The sequence below is a fragment of the Macaca mulatta genome, chromosome 2 (assembly GCF_049350105.2).
Source record: "Macaca mulatta isolate MMU2019108-1 chromosome 2, T2T-MMU8v2.0, whole genome shotgun sequence".
In the NCBI taxonomy this organism is placed as follows: Eukaryota; Metazoa; Chordata; class Mammalia; order Primates; family Cercopithecidae; genus Macaca; species Macaca mulatta.
This window is the reverse complement of record NC_133407.1, coordinates 175,006,017-175,027,029: the sequence shown is the minus strand read 5'-3', so window position 1 is coordinate 175,027,029 and position 21,013 is coordinate 175,006,017. Positions and strand designations below refer to the sequence as shown.

General features: G+C 33.2%; 1 protein-coding gene across 14 annotated transcripts in view; it reads left to right on the top strand.

Annotated features, from left to right (window-relative positions):
• The window catches only part of DZIP3 (DAZ interacting zinc finger protein 3), a 97,919-nt gene that overhangs the window by 41,199 nt on the left and 35,707 nt on the right, over positions 1-21,013 (top strand). For 8 of the 14 annotated variants that reach the window (XR_013414583.1, XM_015129790.3, XM_077994293.1 and 5 more), the window contains exons 9-18: positions 1,827-1,946; positions 3,302-3,403; positions 4,994-5,086; positions 5,891-5,943; positions 11,134-11,210; positions 12,843-13,460; positions 15,288-15,320; positions 16,664-16,833; positions 17,628-17,672; positions 20,856-20,881. Coding sequence is in view for 13 of the 14 variants with exons in the window: in XM_015129790.3 (XP_014985276.2) it covers positions 1,827-1,946; positions 3,302-3,403; positions 4,994-5,086; positions 5,891-5,943; positions 11,134-11,210; positions 12,843-13,460; positions 15,288-15,320; positions 16,664-16,833; positions 17,628-17,672; positions 20,856-20,881 (1,337 nt within the window). In the remaining variant the exon portion in view is untranslated. The remainder of the gene's footprint in view (positions 1-1,826; positions 1,947-3,301; positions 3,404-4,993; positions 5,087-5,890; positions 5,944-11,133; positions 11,211-12,842; positions 13,461-15,287; positions 15,321-16,663; positions 16,834-17,627; positions 17,673-20,855; positions 20,882-21,013) is intronic. The other 6 variants (XM_077994298.1, XM_077994296.1, XM_077994297.1 and 3 more) reach the window with 1 other exon arrangement.

The following is a 21,013-nucleotide window of genomic DNA, read 5'->3' as shown; positions in this document are numbered from 1 at the left end:
CTCTCTCTCTCTCTCTCTCTCTCTCTCTTTCTCCTATCCTACTGGTAGTTACACGTTTTTATTAAGCTGGCCTCAGGGTTTCCCTTCACTCTCATCCTGGGAATTTTCCTCACCTTTCTTCTATGTGGAATCCTCTGTTTCTCAGAACTCAAGTTTTCCTTCCTAGGGTTGCTTCCTTGTTTTGGTGGTGCAACTCCTCTAGCCTCTAGCAGCTTCCCGTAAAAGAGGCCTTGCATGGGAGGTAAATTTTTTGAGACCTTTCAAGTGTCAAAATAATTTATCCTTTGTATGCTCTATTCATATCTTGCTTGAGGGTAGAATAATTTTTCTTTTCGGAAACAGGTTCTTGCTCTGTCACCCAGGGTGGAGTGCAGTGGCATGATCATAGTTCACTGCAGCCTCAACCTCCTGTGCTGAAGCAATTCTTTTCCTTCAGCCTCCCAAGTAGCTGGGACTACAGGCACATGCCACCGCACTTGGCTAATTTTTTTTTTTTTTTTTTTTTTAGTAAAGACAATCTCAGTATGTTGCCCAGGCTGGTCTCAAACTCCTGGGCTCAGGTGATCCTCCCACCTTGGCCTCTAATTTTTTAAAAGCATTTTTTTGTTATCTTTTAACTTCTAATATTACTTTTAAGAAACTTGATTTCATTCTGATTTTTAAACTTTTGTATTTGACCTGTTTTATTGTCTTCTTTCTGGGAATTGTTAAGGATATTTTCTGTATCCCCAGTGTTCTGAACTTGTATTTTTTGCTTCTGGGACATTTTCTTGTTTTATATGTTTGATAATATTTTCTTAACTTTCTCTTTTTCTTTGTGAAATACTTATTATTCAGATGCCTTGCAGACTAGACTGAGTCTCTAATTTTCTTATTTCTCAAAATATTTTTTTCTACTCTCTGGGAAATTTTCTCAACTTTATCCTCCTGCATTGAGCTAATATTTGTGAAATAATTTCTAGAGGCTTATTTATTGTATATACCTTCAATATATTACCAGTAATACTATTTGAAATTTTGTAACTCTATCCCTCTAAAGGATAAGTATGAAGGACCTTATCTAATCATTTAACTTAGACCTGATAACATGATTCACCTGTATTTAATCAGCATTTCATTTATTTGTTATGTGTTTTATTCTATTTTTTTTCTTAGAGAGAGGGTCTCATTCTGTCACCCAGACTGCAGTGGAATGTTGCTACCATAGTTCACTGCAGCTTTGAGCTCCTGGTCTCAAGCAGTCTTCCTGCATTGACCTCCCAAAGCACCACGATTACAGGCATGAGCCACCACTTCTGGCCATTTAATCAGCATTTTAAAATGAGAAATTATATTCTGATTTGTAACCAAAGACATTGAAAACATATTTCTCTACTGTACTTTTGCCCGTTATAGCAGGAATGGCATATTGTAGTACCACAGTGGTTTCACTGCCATTGTAGTGACCTAGGGATTGGTTCCAGCCAAGATTCTCTTGGACACCAGTGATTTATTATCTCTCTGTGTGTACATATTAGAGCAAATAATTCTTGATAGGAACATGCCAGGTGTTATGAGTTAGGTGATAAAGAGAAGTATGGCTTCAAACATAAACTTCTCTCCATTCTCCATGATTTTATCATTCATTAAGAAATCCAGTCCTTCTAATTTAGGACCTTCCTATACGTTGTTTACTTTGAATTAGGGAAATGTTTCATTACTATTAAAAAAATGCCTATATACAAGCACTTCAAAAAGGGGTATGATATGGACATATTACCAAGGTAAAACATGGGTAGTCTTACTTTATTATTAATAATTCATAATTCTTTGTTTTTAAAATCTAGGATCATCTTAATAATTTTATCAAGACAACTGAAAGTAATATAATGAAGCAGACGATTTGTAGTTACCTAGATTGTGAACGATCTTGTGAAGCTGACATTTTGAAGAACACCAGTTACAAGGTACTGTAATTGTCAATTAACAGTATTTCAGTATTTTTAAAAAGCAATTGAAAAAGTATATATATAAAATTATAAAAAATTATATTTTGTATAAAATATTTTAAAAGAGCATTTAGTTTAATTACAGTGGTAAAGCAGCTGAAAAGTTATTTGACTGTCTCTGAGAACTTAGATTCAGAGTGATCAGGAATTATTTATATTCTGTGAGTCAATAAAAGAATAAATTGGTTTTGCTAAGGTTTTGTAACATTCACGTGCATCTGAAGTTATAAGTATTATTCCTGCAGTCAATCATACAGTGAAAATGATCTAAAAAATGCTTTACTTTATAGTTAGAATTGTTAGAGGTTAAGAATGGTAGCATTTTACTAAGGAGAAAGTTTGTCACTCCTCAGGAATGATGCTACTAAATAAGTGATCATTTTCTCTTCTATGGGCCTTGGCAGGGGGAAAAAGTAACCAGCCTTGATTTGAAGAAATTTAGCTGTCAGAATACTTCTGATAGATCTATCTCTCTGGATCTATCAGAATAAGACTTTGTGAAATCACAAGATGGGATGAGACGATGTGCAAATCAGACAATACTTCTAAAAAAAATAACTGAAATCTTAATTGCGAGGCATGATGTGTACAGCCAATCCGATAGCTGGGGAGAAGGAGAAGACCAAGATCTACTCAATAGAAGTTGAAAAGTGAGCCTGGTGACATGCAGTGCTCAGGGTCAAGCTTGTTCAGTATTGGTTTAGGTGACATGGCGATATGGTCCTAAGGTTTCTCAAGAATGCTTTAGGGTTCTAATCAAATGAACAACAGCATGTAGCAGCAGAAATACCTGGGCACACAATTTAATTTTTGTCATCAAAGCAAAAATTTTAAAAAGCAAGGCTGTAGTTTCCAGGCAGGGTACAGTTGGAAGGACAGGCAATCTGTATGCTCAGAAAAACCAGTAGCTCAGGAGCTGTCAGCAAGGCAGCAAATCTGAGTTCTCATGATTGGTAACAGGGGATTCAGGCAGTAATGGTATGGAGCTGGGATGGAGGAAAAGAGACATGTAAAAATGGAGATGAACATGTTCCTCTATAGACATCACTCACTGGGTTTCTAATATTGTGTTGTACGTAGAATGTGGAAAATATATTAACTTTTCAAGTTATTGACCATTTTTTTCCGTCCTAATTTTCCTGTCTTTAGTGACTTGTAAAGTTATTTGGTGATCTCTGATTTCTGTTGATAAATTTTGAATGCCATGTAAAATTTAATTATAGAATAATTTTTAAAGTGACTTAATATAATTTTTTTTATCTATGTAAGAATCACCATGTCCTTACTGATAACTTACTTTTATTTTTTTCCAGGGATTTTTTCAGTTAATGTGCAGTAAAAGTTGCTGTGTTTATTTCCATAAAATTTGCTGGAAAAAGTTCAAGAATTTAAAGTATCCAGGTGAAAATGATCAGGTATTATATTCATTCTTAAAACTACAACAGCATTTCTTTCTCTACCGTTTCTTCTTTTGTTCTCTTCATCATCGTTTCTTCCTGTTCATAACTTCCCTCCTTCTTTTTACTTCCTCCTTTTTTTCGTTTTCTTTTACTTCCTTCTTTGTTCTTTCCCAATTCTCTCTGATGCTTATCTCCCTACCACTTTTCATTCATTATCATCATTTATTGAACGGCTCTTTGTAGATGACACGCTACCAGTTGATTTCCTTAGTGGTTTCTATCAATTTGTTCCCTTCCTTTTAGAAATGTATACTCTTAAGAATAGAAATATTGTTGCATATATGCACATAGGATCATAGAATAGAATTTCTTAGTAAACACACAGAAAGGATAATTATACAATTTTAAGGATTTCCATTTTAGAGGTGATGAACAAGGACAGATTTCATAGTCTTCAAAAATATATTTAGAATCTTTAATATTTATATTTAGTTATAATGGTTACATATCATATATAGTTATAGATAATATGTAATTATATAACATGGTTATAATATGTAATAGTTATAATTATGACTATAATTATATGTTATAATTGTATATAACTATATAATTATATAACTATAATTTTATAAGTTATAATTATAACTATTATATAATATATAATATATAATTGTTATAATTATTAACTATTATATAACATACAATAGAGTTGTTTGCAACTAATATTAAAGTGGAAATAAAAAGCCCAGCTCTGAATTAATTACTCCTTAGTGAGCTGATGACCGTAAGTTGGGTCTATAATGTTTGATTCTATAGTGTTTACATTCTACGAACAACAGAAAACCCATTTAAAGTAATTGTGGTGTAGTAGAACGTGCATTGAATATGGAGTTGGGAGATCTGGGTTCCAGTCCAGACTGAGCCACTTACTAGTTTTATTATATTAGACTGGTAACTTAATTGCTCAAAGACTAATTTTTTTAAGCTGTAAATTAATAATAAGATAAACCTATTTCATAGGGTTTTTGTAAGAATTAACAGATAAAACAGATGAACTCACATTGTAAACTGTAAAAACAATTGTATGAAGATTTACTTATTTATTTTTAAGTGGTATATACTTTACAATTTCCTTGATTGTTGGGGCAATTAATATTACTGAATTTTAGAAAGAGAAGTAAAAGAAAAATGAATAACTTAGCCAAAAGAAATATCAGGCCAGAACTAGAGAAAGGATGTAACATTTTTATTCTTTCCTTTTCCCTAGAATCTTCATGTATCTGATAGAAATTCAGTAATCCTCTTTACACATGTTTAATGAGTACATTTTACTTGAAGTTGCTTTCTCTGGAGTAGCAAATGCATCTCAGTCTGTAATACAGCTACTTGAAGATTTTGAAGTAGAGTGAAATCATACATTTTAAGTAGGATATCCATTGATTTATGAAATGGACCATCTTTTAACAGCTACCTGTCAAATATTCCCATCTTCCAGTTTACTGTCTAGCAACATTTGCTTCTAACTAAATTTATTTAAATATAATCAGATTTGCACATCAGTGATTTTTTTCTATTTTTATTTTTTTCTATTAATAACTTTAGAGTTTTAGTGGGAAAAAATGCTTGAAGGAAGGATGTACAGGTGACATGGTAAGGATGCTGCAGTGTGATGTACCTGGAATTGTTAAAATTTTGGTGAGTATCTTGTTTTGTCCTTTTTTTTTTTTTTTTTTTTCCTTGCTTTCCTTCCTTGGAAAAATATTTTTGACTTGAAACAGACCTGGGATCATCGTAATTGGATTCCAGCCATGTTGCCTTTGATGGTGACTGAGCTCTTGGACCTTTTTATTGCTGTGATTTATGCAAAGTAGTATATAAGTGGTCTTTAAGAACAGTAAAAATTTAAGAATAAAGAGAAAGACACAAAAAGAGAAACAAAGACAAAATATGCCATAAGTATACCAATAAAAAGTATTGTGAACTAAGGATAATGTATCTAATCTTTTGACTTTCTAACCTAAGGTTAAAAATAATTTTAGGCTTTCTGAACCTCTTTTAGTCTGTGAATAACCCCCTATGAAAGTATCTATAGAACATCACATATAGTACCTGTTACATAAAATGCACTCAGATGATATCCATTTTATGGTTTAATTAATGAACTATCTTGTTGAATTTTTAGTTTATAACTAAATAGACCAAATTATGACTAGAAATGTATCTTATTTCTTTATTTTAAAATATGCTATTTTTGTATTTCAGATTTGGCATTTAAATCCTATAGTGATGTAAAGTAGAACTGCTTTTTTAAGGTCAACTCTAGTTTGTTTTTTTGATCAGGATTATTTATTACTTACCTTGTTATTTATGTTTTGTTTGTTTTATATTCACTGTGACTTAACTCTCATTGTATGTTTCAAATGTTAAGCTAAGAAATAACATTACAAATTTTGAAAATTGAACTACTTTAGGGCTGTTTTTTTCCCCCATTACTTGCAGTTTGAAGTTGTGAGAAAGGATGAATATATAACCATTGAAAATTTAGGAGCAAGGTAAGCTTAAAATAAAATATTCTGTTACCTTTTTTGGAATATGCATATATTTTTTGGTTGCTTAATTCTTCTGTGTTTCTGTCACGTAATGGAGCTGCATTAAATTTTAAGGTAGTATTAAGGTTTGTGAAAAAAATCGTATTTAATTGCCATTTGTTTCCCTCTCTATCACCATTTATTGTAGACATTTTACATTCTAAAGCAGAGATGGAGAAATTATGTGAATACTTTCCCATTAAGTGTGAAAATAATCCTTTAAGATATTTTTCTTAAAGTTAGTTTGTTATGAAATACAGACTTTTCTATATTTCAAAACTTATCCAAACCACTAAGCTTGTCTTACAATTAGAATCTTCCTGTTTCTTAGATGAGAAAACTGTATTGCAGAGTAATATATTTGATAAGCCTAGAATTAATAGAGATATTACAGAGTGTTGCTACTGAAGTTAGAAGTTTCAGTATAAACGTTCTCCTAATCCATTGATTCTCTTTTTCTTCTTTTTAATGTGTAAATGCCATTTTTCAATCTAGTAGGGACATTGCATTGACATCTAAAGCATCAGTTTTCCCTTATTAGTTAAAGAAGCCCAAATCTTTATATCTAGCACAGATCTCTCTCCTAAAAGCTTGACCTGTATAGTTACCTGCATACTAAATATCTCCATTTTTATTTTTCAAAAATGTTTATAATTCAGCATGGCCATAACTGGACTCATGATCTTTCTTTCTAACACTGCTTTGTAACTTTTTTAAAAGTCCTATCAATTTAGTTTTTTTTTTTTTTTTTTTTTTTTTTTTGAGACAGAGTCTCACTCTGTCGCCCAGGCTGGAGTGTGGTGGCTCGATCTTGGCTCACTGCAAGCTCTGCCTCCCGGGTTCATGCCATTCTCCTGCTTCAGCCTCCCTTGTAGCTGGGACTACAGGTGCCCGTCATCACGCCTGGCTAATTTTTTTTGTATTTTTAGTAGAGACAGGGTTTCACTGTGTTAGCCAGGATGGTCTCGATCTTCTGACCTCATGATACGCCTGCCTTGACCTCCCAAAGTGGGGCGTGAGCCACTGCGCCTGGCCAATTTAGTTTTTAAAATATAAATTTCTTCCTATTTCTGCCCTATCTCTACCACTTCACTAAACTAAATGAGGTTATCATTATTTCTCATTTGAAATTCTCAAACAGCTTCTTAAAACTGTCTTTAGCCTCTCCTTTTTCCAGTCTGTGGTTTTCATAACCATCAATAGGACTTTTCTAACATAAAAATTGGAATATATCACTTCTGTGCATGAAGATCTTTCAGAAGCTTCTCATTGCTCTTAAAATTAAGTTCAGATTCTTTAACTTAGCTCTTCACTTAACCTTGTACACAGCTGAACTCATTCGTGCCATCTCTTGTCACTTTACTCTTAACCATATATGTACCAACTATACGGAGCTTCTTTTGGTTTCTTCAGTGTGCCATCTCAAGAAACTTCCCAAGTTATTGCATTGAAGTGTATCTAGTTTACTGTTTGACCTCCAAGCTTTGCTTGGTATACTCTGCTTTGCCTAGTTAAAACTTTCGAAAAGACTTACTTAGATTACAGTAGATGTTCTATCATGTATTTCCTCTATTTCTATCAAAACATTTACTAACGTTTATTACATTTTCTTCTCCATTTGAATGTAACCTCCACCAGGGCAAGAACTTTATCTTGTTTTCTGGTATGTTCCCGGCACATAGCATAATATCTGGCACATAGCTAGGCCACAATAAATACAAAGTAGAGATTCTAGATTCCATTATTCCCTAATGGATAATGTTACTTTTATTTTGACAGGCCACTAATTTGGCTAGATGTGAACTTTGAACACTTTCGGATCCAGTCTCAGTCCAGATCTTTTGGTCTTAGTTGAGCTGCTTTTAGTCTGTTCCACACATGTGGTTCAGTGTTCAGTCAGAGACATTGTGGGAAAGAATTTGGGGATCTCTTTTCTGATTACTTTCCCTTCTAGGATTCCCCCATTCTCTTAGTAGTCATGGTTCCATTTCAGTTTTCTGGTTTCTTCAGCCAAAGAGACCTTTTCTCTGTAGTGATGTCACCTTTCTCATTCCTAATGTTAGCAATTTGTGTCTTTTTTTTTTTTTTCTTGATCATTCTGGATAGAAGTTTATCAATTTTGTTGATCTTTTCAAAGAATCAGCTTTTAATTTTACTGATTTTTCTGTAATGTTTTTGTTTTAAATTTCATATATGCTCTTTGTAATTTCATTTCTTTTGTTTGCTTTGGGTTTAATTAGCTTTGATTTTTTTTTTTTTTTTTTTTTTTTTTTTGGGACGGGGTCTTGCTCTGTCACCCAGGCTGGAGTGCAGTGGCCAGATCTCAGCTCACTGCAAGCTCCGCCTCCCGGGTTCACGCCATTCTCCTGCCTCAGCCTCCCGAGTAGCTGGGACTACAGGCGCCCGCCACCTCGCCCGGCTAGTTTTTTGTATTTTTTAGTAGAGACGGGGTTTCACCGTGTTAGCCAGGATGGTCTTGATCTCCTGACCTCGTGATCCGCCTGTCTCGGCCTCCCAAAGTGCTGGGATTACAGGCTTGAGCCACCGCGCCCGGCCAGCTTTGATTTTTTTAAGGTGAAAGTTTTGATCATTGATTCAAGACCTTTCTTCTTTATAAATTGATTTTACATTAAGCATTGCTTTAACTGTGTCCCATATATTTTGATGTGTAGAAATTTATTATTACTATTTTCATTTTATTTTAAATATTTTCTAGTTTTGTGTGTGTGTGTGTATGTTTTAACCATGGGCTCTTTGGGATTTGTTAAATTGCCAAATATTTGGTAATATTTCAGCTGTCTTTCCAGATATTGACTTTTAGTTTAATTCTCTTCAGTAATTTATTTTATGATCGTATTACTGTATATCTTGGTGAATGTTCCACTTGCATTTGTAAAGAATCTGTCTTCTGATCTTGAATGAAATAGTCTATACATTAGATAAAATTAGTTTACAGCTCTGTTTCATCATTCTATATCATTTTTGATTATTTACTTTTTCCACCAGTTACTCAGGGAATGTTGACGTATACAATTCTTTTTTTTTTGTCTACTGTCTAATTGTATATCTAGAAACTCTTATTAAATGCTACACACACATCTAGGATTGTTACCTTTTTTTCTTGACAATTTGACCCCTTTATTCTTATTTAACATTTTTTTTTTTTTTTTTTTTTTTGTGAGACGGAGTCTCGCCCTGTCACCCGGGTTGGAAATCTGTGGCGCGCTGTCGGCTCACTGCAACCTCCGCCTTCCAGGTTCAAGCGATTCTCCTGCCTCAGCCTCCTGAATAGCTGAGACTACAGGCGCACACCGCCTTGCCCAGCTAGTTTTTGTTATTTTTAGTAGAGATGGGGTTTCACCACGTTGACTAGGATGGTCTCCGTCTCCTGACCTCATGATCCACCCGCTTCGGCCTCCCAAAGTGCTGGGATTACAGGCATGAGCCACCATGCCCGGCTTTAATATCTCTTTTTAACCCTGATAGTATTCTGCTCTGAAGTGTTTTTTGTCTGTTATTAATATAGCTACTGCAGCTTTCTTTTGATTAGTGTTTGCATGGTATATCCTTTTGCATCCATTTACTTCAACCTGTGTATATAGGTGGCATAGGTCTTTCTTGTTTTATATATACAATATGACAATCTCTGCCTTTAAATTGTTTTTTTTATTCCATTTGTATTTTCTTTACTAATTTATATGGTTGGAAATCTACTGTCTGCCTTGTTGTTTTCAGTTTTCCCTATCTGTCTTTATTGTTTATTTTCTGGTTTGGTTTATTAGTTTTACCCTTTTTTAGTGGTTGCTTGAGGACTTACAATACATATTTTTAACTTACCAAAGTTTATTTTAAAATAGTATTATACCACAGCATGTGTAGTGTAAGATAAACCTTACAATAATAGATTTTCATTTCTTCCCTCTTTTGTGCTATTGTCTTAATATGTTTTACTTCTACTTACTTTATAAATTACATAATATATTGTTACTTATAAGTGTAGTTTAATTTTTTCTGTTTTGAACATTATATGTGGAAACATTCATTTTATACATTTTAAAATCATGTTTAGTGTGATTCCATTCTTACTATTATAGTTTTAGAGTTTTCATTTTTATTGCTTCACTAATTTAATCATTCTGCCATTAACAGATGTTTATTTCTAGGTCCTGGCTATAACAGTAGTTTTTCAGTGAACACTCTTGTACATGTCGCTAGGTCATTATGAGCAGAAAATTTTCCAGAATATATACCTAAAAGTAGAATTGCTAGGCCACGTGTATATATCTATAACTTTACTAGCTTTTGCCAAATTGTTTTCCAGCGTGGTTTTACAAATGTACACTCCCCACCAACAATATGGGAAATACCTTTTACTCGGTATCTTTGCCAATGACTTCATATTGTCAGATTTTTACATTTTTTCAATGTAATGTGCAACTAATAGTGTTATAGTGGTACTGGAGATAAAAATCAGTTAACAATAACAAACAACCACCACCAAAATCCCTTTCCTCATTAAGCTTACATTGTAGCGTTGTTGTCCAGTATTTTTTTGTTTTGTTTTCCGTGGTTCATTTCAAAGCCAAGCCATCTGTTTAATGGCAGCATTTACCTAGTGCTTATTCTAGTTAATACATTTTGCTACTTTATTTTTTATTTTTCTAATTATTTGTATTGATGTTCTGCTAGCATCTGTATTGTTTTTAATCAATAGGTGTTAAATGAGTTGGGTTTTCTTGGAATAGTTATTGCCAAAAATATTATATGGGGAAGAGAGGTCCAGGGAGGACTTCTAGGTTTGCTATTTTTCTGTTTGCTTGCTTGCTTTTTTTTTTTTTTTTTTTTTTGTCTTACAGTGCAAAGCTTTCTTTCCTTTTTTTCTGCTACCACACATCCTTTTTGCAAGGAAGTTTGTAATATGATAACTTTAGTATGAAATCTGGCAATACTGCTTACTTGATAATTCCAATGAAAGTGACAGTGTAGGGTTGTCATTGTTGGTGAGCTCTATTTGTTCATTATTTTTTCTCCTTCTTGAATTATTTCTAGGAGTAGAAGATGAAAATACTTACTTAGCCATGCTCATACTAGAAATCTTGACTGACTTTCACATTGTTTTATTTCCGCTATAACTTAATTTTTTTCCATTTGCAGTTATAAAAAGTTGATATCTCTGAAAATAACTGATACTGATATAAGACCGAAGATCAGTTTAAAATTTAATACAAAAGGTATTATTTTATTTTTATATGCCTTCTGTTGAAAAGTATGTTAAAATTTTTGACTTCTCTGTCAACTTTCATGCCATAAACAACCACGTCTTTACCGTGTTTGTCATTCACTAAGCTTGGGTTTATACGAGCACTTGGTGTAGGCTGGAAATCACAGACAGGAAGATCAGCAGATGTATGGATCTCACATTACCTTGGCATCCTATAGAGAGGCATGCTAGGTCTGGTGCATAACTATGACTATACCGTGGGATTGTGTTCCAGCAGAGGTTTTCTACCAACCCTTCCTTCCCTTGTTGCATTCCTTCTTAATAGAGCAAGCATTAGAGTACCCTTACATGAAAGGAATGAACATTTTGAGTTTAAGGCCAAGTACTCTAAACTTAGCTGCCAGCTTTTTAGGAGTGTGCTAGGAAATATCCTGCCCAGAACCTGGAGACCTTAATTAAGGGACCGTGGGCCCATGGAAGAATAGTTTGGTGGCAGTCTAGCCAACTTTGTATTTGGTTGGTAACCCAAAGAAAGCTCCCTGTGTCATTAGCTTTTTAACTTTGCCTCCACAGTGTATATCGAGTATTTCAAGCAAAAATGTTAATTTAATAAATCTCTTGAAACATAGAATCTTGAAGGATAAAATAAAGCTGCATTTTGTGAGAAACACATATTTTGATATCCATATAACACCAAATGCCGTCATATAACAAATTATTAGTACTTTCTAATTCACCTCAGCCCACTTTTCTCCTTTGAAAGCACTATTAAAACAGGAAAATACCAAATAGTTCAGTTTCATGCCTTATTCCATGTTATTGATGAAATACCTACCTCTCTTTTTTTGAGGGGGTGAGAAGATGAGTTTTATTAGATCAGAATTTCTCAAACATTATACATATATTTGATATATCTGGCAATTTTGTTAAAAGGCAGATTTCAATTCAGTAGGTCTGGAGTGGGGCCTGAGACTGTGCTTTTCTAACAGGCTCTCAGGTGGATGCTTGATGCTACTGGTCTCTGGGCTACCCTTTGAGTAGCAAGGAGCTAGATCTTTTGGCATTTCTTGATATAGATCTGAGCTATCTAGTATAGTAGTCCCTAGCTGTATGTGCCTACTTAAATTTAAATTAATTAAAATTAAATTGAAAATTCAGTTCCTTAGTCACCCAAGCAGCATTTCCAGTGCTCAATGAGTATTAGTGCAAATATAAAACATTTTATCACACGATATTCTGTTGGGCAGTGCTGATTAGGATAAAGTATAATTGTTTATGTAAAGTAGAGTTAAACATTGACAATTAGCATTCTTGGCAAATTTCAGAATTTTTAAAGACCTAATACTGTGATGTCATTTTGTTGCCAAAGATCATTTACTTGAACAAAACCTTGGATGACTGAAAGACTTCTGTGGTGATTAGTCTTTGTTATTACTTTTGCTTGGGAACATTTTTTTTTTAGATGTTTTGACAGAGATAAAGCAGCATGCTAATTGAGCACTGGCTGTGGCAAAGCCCTGTGCAATCCTTCATTGTTTTGGAATAGTTTTTATCCTGCAGGAGCTTAGGATATAATATGAGAGACCAAATAGAAAAAGAGAATTAATGTGGAATGTCTTGACTTCCCAAAATTTATTTTCAGATGAAATGCCTATCTTCAAGCTTGATTATAATTATTTCTATCATCTGCTTCATATAATTATTATTTCTGGTACTGACATTGTTCGGCAAATATTTGATGAGGCTATGCCACCCCCTCTTTTGAAAAAAGAGCTTCTTATACACAAGAATGTGCTGGAATCCTACTATAACCATCTTTGGACCAATCATCCTTTGGGTGGATCATGGCATCTGCTTTATCCTCCAAACAAGGAGTTACCACAATCCAAACAGTTTGACTTATGCCTCCTGTTAGCTCTTATAAAACATTTGAATGTGTTCCCTGCACCCAAAAAAGGATGGAATATGGAACCGCCATCTTCTGACATCTGTAAATCTGCAGACATCCTGCGACTGTGCAAATACAGAGATATCCTCCTTAGTGAGATTTTGATGAATGGTCTCACTGAGTCACAGTTCAGTTCAATTTGGAAAAAAGTTTCAGATATTCTTCTGCGCCTTGGGATGAAGCAAGAGGATATTGACAAAGTGAAGGAGAATCCCATTGAGAATATCTCCCTTGATTACCATCAGCTATCCATCTACCTAGGCATACCAGTACCAGAAATCATACAGAGGATGTTATCCTGCTATCAACAAGGTACTAAGTGATTATTTACTTCAGCCAATAAACTTCCGTTGATTGAATGTCTGCTCTGTGCCAGGCACAGTGCAAAGGGCAAGAGATTCAGTGAGCTCATGGTTTTGGGAAAATAGACTCATCAGGAGGGTAATAGAAATTATAGTGCTAGAGATGTTTCCAGAATACCATGGGAAATCCTAGGCTGAAGGAGTCCAAAAAAGCTTTCTGGAGAGTGTGATTGTTAAAGAACTATTAATGGTGTGCAAAAGTTAGCCAGGTGAAAAAGATTGAGAAGGATGTTTCAGAGGGAGACAAAAATAAACGTATAGAAACATAAAAATATACTGCAGGCAACTAAAAAAGGTTGGCTTTATTGAGATTAGGGGAGAGTTCATAAGGTACATTCAAGAGGATTTTTTTGTCACATTGAGGAGTTTGCATTGTTCAGACAGAAATCGTTGAAGACTTTTAAGTAGAGTTTTATCACATTAAGTGGAGTTTTATTCTCCAAAATTAGTAAAGTCTAAAACCATGACATATAGGTACTGTGTGGTTTCAAAGATGTTCGTTTAGACAGTGTGGATATATGTTTCTTCTACTTTCTAGCAGAACCTTGTTTAGTTTACAATTTTAGCAGCTATTCGTTGGCTGTAGGTAATTTTAAAAATCAAGTAACATTCATGCAAGTGTTTGTATTGGCCATTCCCCAACTTGTCTGTTGATATGGAAAAGACTTCAGACCTCCTCTCCCACATCTCAGGATACCTTCTCAGCTATTCTTTCGGAAAGCAGAGTTCAAGGCATGACAACATCTCTGAAACCCTGCTGTGCTATTCAGGATGACTTCCTGGTCCCAAGTAATTTACAGCCCAATGAACAACTGATGACCACACTGATGCTATATAAACATACAGCTGTACACGTTTCTAGTGAACTGGTCCAGGTTTTCTTCAGAGATAATTGCTGTGCCCAATTTCAGTCTTGGTATTTACTAAGGCTCTGGAATACCTTTGTTTTCTTGCATAATCAAAGAATGAAAGAAGAGGACACTGAGTTTGATATATAAGAAAGTCAGGCAAGAATTTTTGACTTATAAATTAGGGTTTTAAAAAATACATTTACTCTATTAGGATTTTAAGTGATACATGAGAATAGAGTATTTGAGAAAGAGTTTTGAGCACCCATTCAATTCAAGGTATTTTAAGCAGTTCTTACTCAAGCAGTCAGAAGAGCTTATTGGTCAAGTCCCTTTACTAGAGGCTTTCTTACCATCTTATATTTCTTTCCTCAGCTATTATAGTTGCTTTTTATTTGGATATCTGATAATTTGATTAACATCCATCATCCCACTAAATCTCCATGAAGATTGTCCTTTTTTTCTTCACCATTCAATCTCTGGAGCTTAACACAGCCTGATATACATTGTAGTGCTCAGTATTAATGGGCAAGGAGAGCAAGTGCTGATCTGGATAAATCAGATTGCTAAAAAGGTCCCAACTTTCAATGGAGGTTTGCTGTGTAATTAACTATTGTTTCATGGCCTTAGACTGTAAACATAAGTATTTGTCGCTTGGTTTAAAGTGCTTGTGTTCTAGGCTTTATCTGTGATACCACATTTTTGTTTACTTTTTTTTTCTCTAATCATGGATTTATAACCTTTATGTGATAATCTAAAGATTGTGTCTTGTCTAAACTGAATTGATGAGCAAAGCTGGTTATTTTTCCAGTTACTTATAGAATAAATTGGTGCAATATAAAAATATTCTGCCTTTTCTTAATCCTAGCCAGACATTCATTTGTTGCATTTACAATTGTACATCTAAAATTTTTCTTTATGTATTATAGGAATTGCTCTACAGTCAATAACAGGCAGTCAGCGTAAGTATATTTAAAAATAAAATGTATATTTTAAGTATTTTAAGTAAATATATTTAAAACTAAAATGTGTAAAATGACTTAACGAGATACCAATGGAATTTTTATTTGATCAAATAAACTAAATGATAAACTATAATTGTGAAGAACTTGGGCCAGGCGCAATGGCTCACGCCCATAATCCCTGTACTTTAGGAGGCTGAGGCAGGTGGATCACAAGGTCAGGAGATTGAGACCATCCTGGCCAACATGGTGAAACCCCATCTCTACTAAAAATACAAAAATTAGCCAGGTGTGGTGGCTGGTGCCTGTAGTCCCAGCTACTCAGGAGGCTGAGACAGGAATAATCGCTTGAATGCAGAAGGCAGAGGTTGCAGTGAGCCAAGATCATGCCACTGCACTCCAGCTTGGGTGACAGAGCAAGACTCAGTCTCCAAAAAAAAAAAAAAAGAAATTGGAAAATCATGTGATCAAATCACCCCTGGTCTGCTGAATCAAGAATGAGTTTTATTCTGCCTTTGGCTTAGTGCATGTGCTCCAGGATTTTCCCAAAGATTATGTTCTAACGTTTTAGTCACAGAAACTTCAGCAGGCAAAAATACCTTCCCGCTTTCTCTGTTTGGTGTTTAGCGCGTATAACTTCATTTAGTCTGTCTGTCTGTTTATAGCTATATACTTTTTTTGCCAGGTGATAAGTTGTAATTTTTTTATTTCCATTTTTGTGCTGTTGTTTTTTTAAGTGTAATTAATATTCTTCAATTAAAATTATACTTAAAAATATACCACCACAGATTCGTTTGGGATAAAATGCTGGACTCTCAGAGACCAGTCAGACAAAGTCCACAAGTTTTGAGACTGAGTCTCTGGGCCAGTATCAAGGAGCAAAGTCTCAAAGAAAAGATCACGTAATAGGGGGCTCACACCCCTCTTATGAAAAAGAAAGAAAACAGAAAAAATAGATCTTCTATCTTCTTATTCTTTATATTTCAGATGTATGTGCTAAAATAATACGAGTTGAAGTATTAATAGGATCAAAGTCAGAACATGCAAAATGTTAGTATTTAGAGTCTAGTTAAGTTCTACAGTATCTATTATCTAGAGTCTACCTAAGATTCCAGTAGGTAACATAGCACTCAGGTTCATATTGGTTAGTTCCAGACTGGTGTTTGCACATATTATTTGGTAATTGATAAATGAACATCACATTTTCATCGAGTAATTGAAAAGAGTAAGATATCTTTTATTTCTATTTTGTGAATGTTGCTTTTTTGGCAAACATTTTAATATTGATAAGAAGCTGAAATTGCTTTCATCTAGATTTTGAGAATTTTGTCTTTAATGTTTAGGTATTGAAATAGAAGAGTTACAGAATGAGGAAGAAGAACTAAGTCCACCTCTCATGGAGTACAATATAAATGTGAAATCAAACCCTGAAATACAGTTTGCAGAACTTAATAAAGATGGGGCCTCAATACCCAGTGAATCTTCAACAGAATCTCTTAAAGATCTCCAGGAAGTATAAGCTCTCATTAATATTTGAGTTAGAAGAACTTATTCTGGGCCTTTAATTTGTTGCATGTGCTGTACTTAAAGCATCCCAGATAATTTTAGCTTATATTTTCATAGTGTTTATATAGAGCTTGAATTGGAATGGTCCTTTCCTCAGTACTTCCTTCCATAATCTTTCCTGCCATAACCATTTATTTTGCCATCATTTCTTAAATACTTACGTGGCAAGCATTATGCTAGATTGTAATTTTTTTTTAATCCCAATTGAAGTGGATGTGGGAAGGTATTAGAAAGTAGAAGAAAGTATAGTCTAAAATAGAGAGGGAAGAAAGGAAGAGAAAAGTGGGATATTTCAAAACCATTTGTGCAGAGGTAGAATGTAAATAATCCAGAATGGAATCTCCATATTTCTTTACAAATAAGTGGTAATGGTTATTATATAGTCACTAAATTCTTCTTAGATCTTTCATCTTATAGGCATGAATATGTTGCTTTTTAAAAAGTGCCTTCCTCCTTTGTTACTCACATCCATGTGTGTAAGTGAGCATCTGTGAACTTTTATTAGTAACCTACTTATTGACATGATGTGTCGTTCCTTTATTCATCAGTGATTATTTAAGGACAGAAAACTAGGATTAAGATAAAAATGATAAAAACAAAAATAATTGTTTCCATAGAATCTAGAAAGAAATATCTATAATATTAGAAAACAAAAGATCTTAGTGGTTAGAGGAGATATATTTTGCAAAATAACCCATTGAACAATTTGAATTACATATTTAATAATTTTTTATCTACTAGGTTAAGAGTAAACAAAGGAAAAAGAAAAAGACTAAGAATAAAAAGGTAAGAGACTATAATAGCATTATAATAACTGATTATGAACACTTGATTAAATACATGAATTCATTGTTAGAACTTAAATTAGTTCAAATAGACATATAGCACAAATGATTCAATAGCTTACTGAATATATGATTATAGAGAAGTCTGCATATGTTATATCCTGAATGATTCTGAAGTATGAAATTGTATTTCATATTTCCCTAAATTGTAATTTATATATTTGCATATATAAATATAGACTGAATTAGTCACATGAAAATTTCATTAATTTCTACATACCACTTATTTTTAAAATGAGTACTCATTGTTTTAAGAACAGCTCTTTGTCGTATCTTTATTGATATGTTTAGAAGCAGCTTTCAAAACTTTTAAGAAATCTTGATTTTTTTCTTTTTGTCTGAGACTATGCCAAAAATGCAATAATGTGCACAAAAAGGTACAAATACAAACCTCTTGCATTGCTGCTTTTTTGATATTTGTCAGTTGCTAGATACAAGTCAGTATCTAGCACAGTTTTAGCAGTGAGTCTCTTAATTGCTAGGAAAACTATAAGGGAAAGCCACATGTCTTTTTGTAATCAAGCATATAGCTAACCACCATGTTATGCAACTTTGTGGTGAAAATACATTGTTTTCTAGCCTGAAAAATATTTTTAAAATCTTGATATATTCTGTATATTATAAATTGAATGAGGATATTTGCCCAACCACAATCTGGTAAGCCCATGTTGTTAGTCATTGGAAAGTGTAAACGAATTGTAATCATTAATGAAACTTAAGACACTGAAGATGAATTTGTAAAATACTCATGAAGTCAAGATTTAGAAAAGAATTTATATTCGAATCTGATAAGTAAAATATCATTGTTATATTTAACAATCATTTATTATAATTTATTTTACTTAAAAGTTATGAAAGTTAAATTTTATTTTTTAAAGACATGAGTATGGAGATTTTTCCTTACTTTTAGACAGTTCTTATCTGATAAAACAAACTAATCTGTTATTTTGATGATATTTTTAATTTTTGCCAAAGTATTGGTAAGTCATGTGTCTAATACTACATAAAACTGTCCAAGTAAATTCACAGCTGTCAAACCACCAAACTAAGTTGCAAGGGCATATACTGTGTCTTGCCTTTACTGCCATAAAATTAAAATATGGTAATGCTCAAGTTCTCAAATTTTAGTTAAAATCCCATTTCTACTTCAAATTGAAATTAAAAAGGTAACAAACACAACTAGAAATAATATATTTGTTACTATAAATATAATTACACCACTCAAGAATTCGTGACTAGTAATATTAATTTTTTAAATTAAATGTCAGCCAGTATCTAGGAACTTTTGTTTCTTTAACATCCTAAGGTTTTCTTCAATTTATATTATTAAGTGAAGTTGAAATACTTTCTGAAAGTAAGATAATTTTATCAAGATAAAATTTGGACATTAAAAGAGAGATCTTATATCTTTTACCTAAATTTTAAAGTGGGACCTAAAAAATGTCCTAGGACCTATGAAATGCTAAAAATTTATGCATATTATTACTTCATATGGAATAGTCTTATTCAAATAATCAGTTACTGTATTGTAGGCACAAGTATTGTCTAGTTATAGCGCAGAGCAACCAGTTATAAAAAGTGAAGTCAACCAGAGGGAGACTGACTCCGTCTCAAAAAAAAAAAAAAGTAAAATCAACCAAACTCTCTAATCAGAAGTTCTCATGAAAAATTCTAGCATGTAGAAATTTGCTTGTGTTCTACAGTGCTGACAAAGTCTCCATGAGTGAAACTGTGTCCTCTTTTACTTATTTTATTACATAATATGTCTGACTTACATCCTAAAAATACCTATCAGGGACTCTCTGAAAGAATATGAAGGAAAAGTAAAATTTGTATAGCAAATAGAGGGGCAGTACAGATAACTTCTAACTAGTATATATAGGAACTTTGTAGCTACTCTATATGTTCCCTTTCTTCAGTTAAGTATTTAGTATTTGGCTTCTAATATATCCAAATTATAAATTACTCTTTTGGGGGTTAATAAGATCCTCACATCCTCCACTTAGGGTTAAGTTGGGCAAAAGAAGAGAAGACCTGTGATGAAGTGTTGGGAAAAAGGAAACGTGACAGGAAATAAATCCAGCTCATCAAATCGGGTGACCTTGGCCAATCTCACTTTATGCCAATGAATGTATCAGCCATTCGAGGCTGATACATTCATGCATGAAGTTGTCGTGGGAAGAGCCAAAAGGGAATTTGAGAAATAATCCATTATGCTAGATGTGTTTATTGTGAACAATCAAAAGTCTTTTCAACTCAGGTATTCAAGTACACTAGAGCAAAGGCAGGAGTCAATAATTCTAAAACATAGAATCAAATTGGTACTGGATATTACTGGACATTAAGCATAAGGACAGACACTGAAACACAAAAATCTTAGTATACAGACAAGAAAGCTAAACAAATTTGTACATACAGCATTGTATCTATAGAGAAGGAGACCCTGAAGTTTCTTGTATGCAAGAGATGGTAGAAATTAGTACCATAATACTCATAGTTTAATGCATGTTAAATGCCATTGATACTACCTTTATTTGGTATGCTGCCTTTATAGTTTTATTTTAATGAACATGAAATTTAGGACTTTAGGAATTTTTTCAAATGTGATCTTAACACTTCCTTTTCTGTGAGATTCTTAATGTATCTGTCTGATTTCTCCTTATATATAGGTTTTCAAGAACCTTTGTAGTTAGTGTAGGAATAAATTGGAATTATATACATTGTGTCCAAAGATATATTAGTAGGTACAAACACATCTCCAATACTCACCTCTCATCTGAATCAGTGATTTTGAAGTCATGTTTCAAGACTCAGTAGTAGATTATAAGACAAATTTAGTAGATCACAGCTGCCATTTTAAAAAAAGGAAATAAAATAAATAGGAATAAAAAAATACTAGAGTTCATCACATACAATATGAGTAAGTTTTATTTCATGAAACTTATATTTCAGTTTTATACTTAGGTATAAAAGTATATGTGTAAGTGCATATGATATCATGATATATATTTCTTTAGTTATGATCAAAAATTTTTTGAGAAACACTGACCTAAATGTAATTATATTACATTATGTTGTTTTGATATAGTTGATATAGATTACTAATTCTTAGGTTATTTTTCAGAATAAAGACTCAAAAGAAGACCAAGTGTAAGTATTAGTTTATTTAGTTTTTAAGTTTTTCTTAGTATTTTTAAGGCATACTTTCCTAATACGACACAAGCTTCCTTCCTTTTAGAAGTTTTCTAAGAGAAGAAGGATAGTTCCTTGTCTTAATAATTA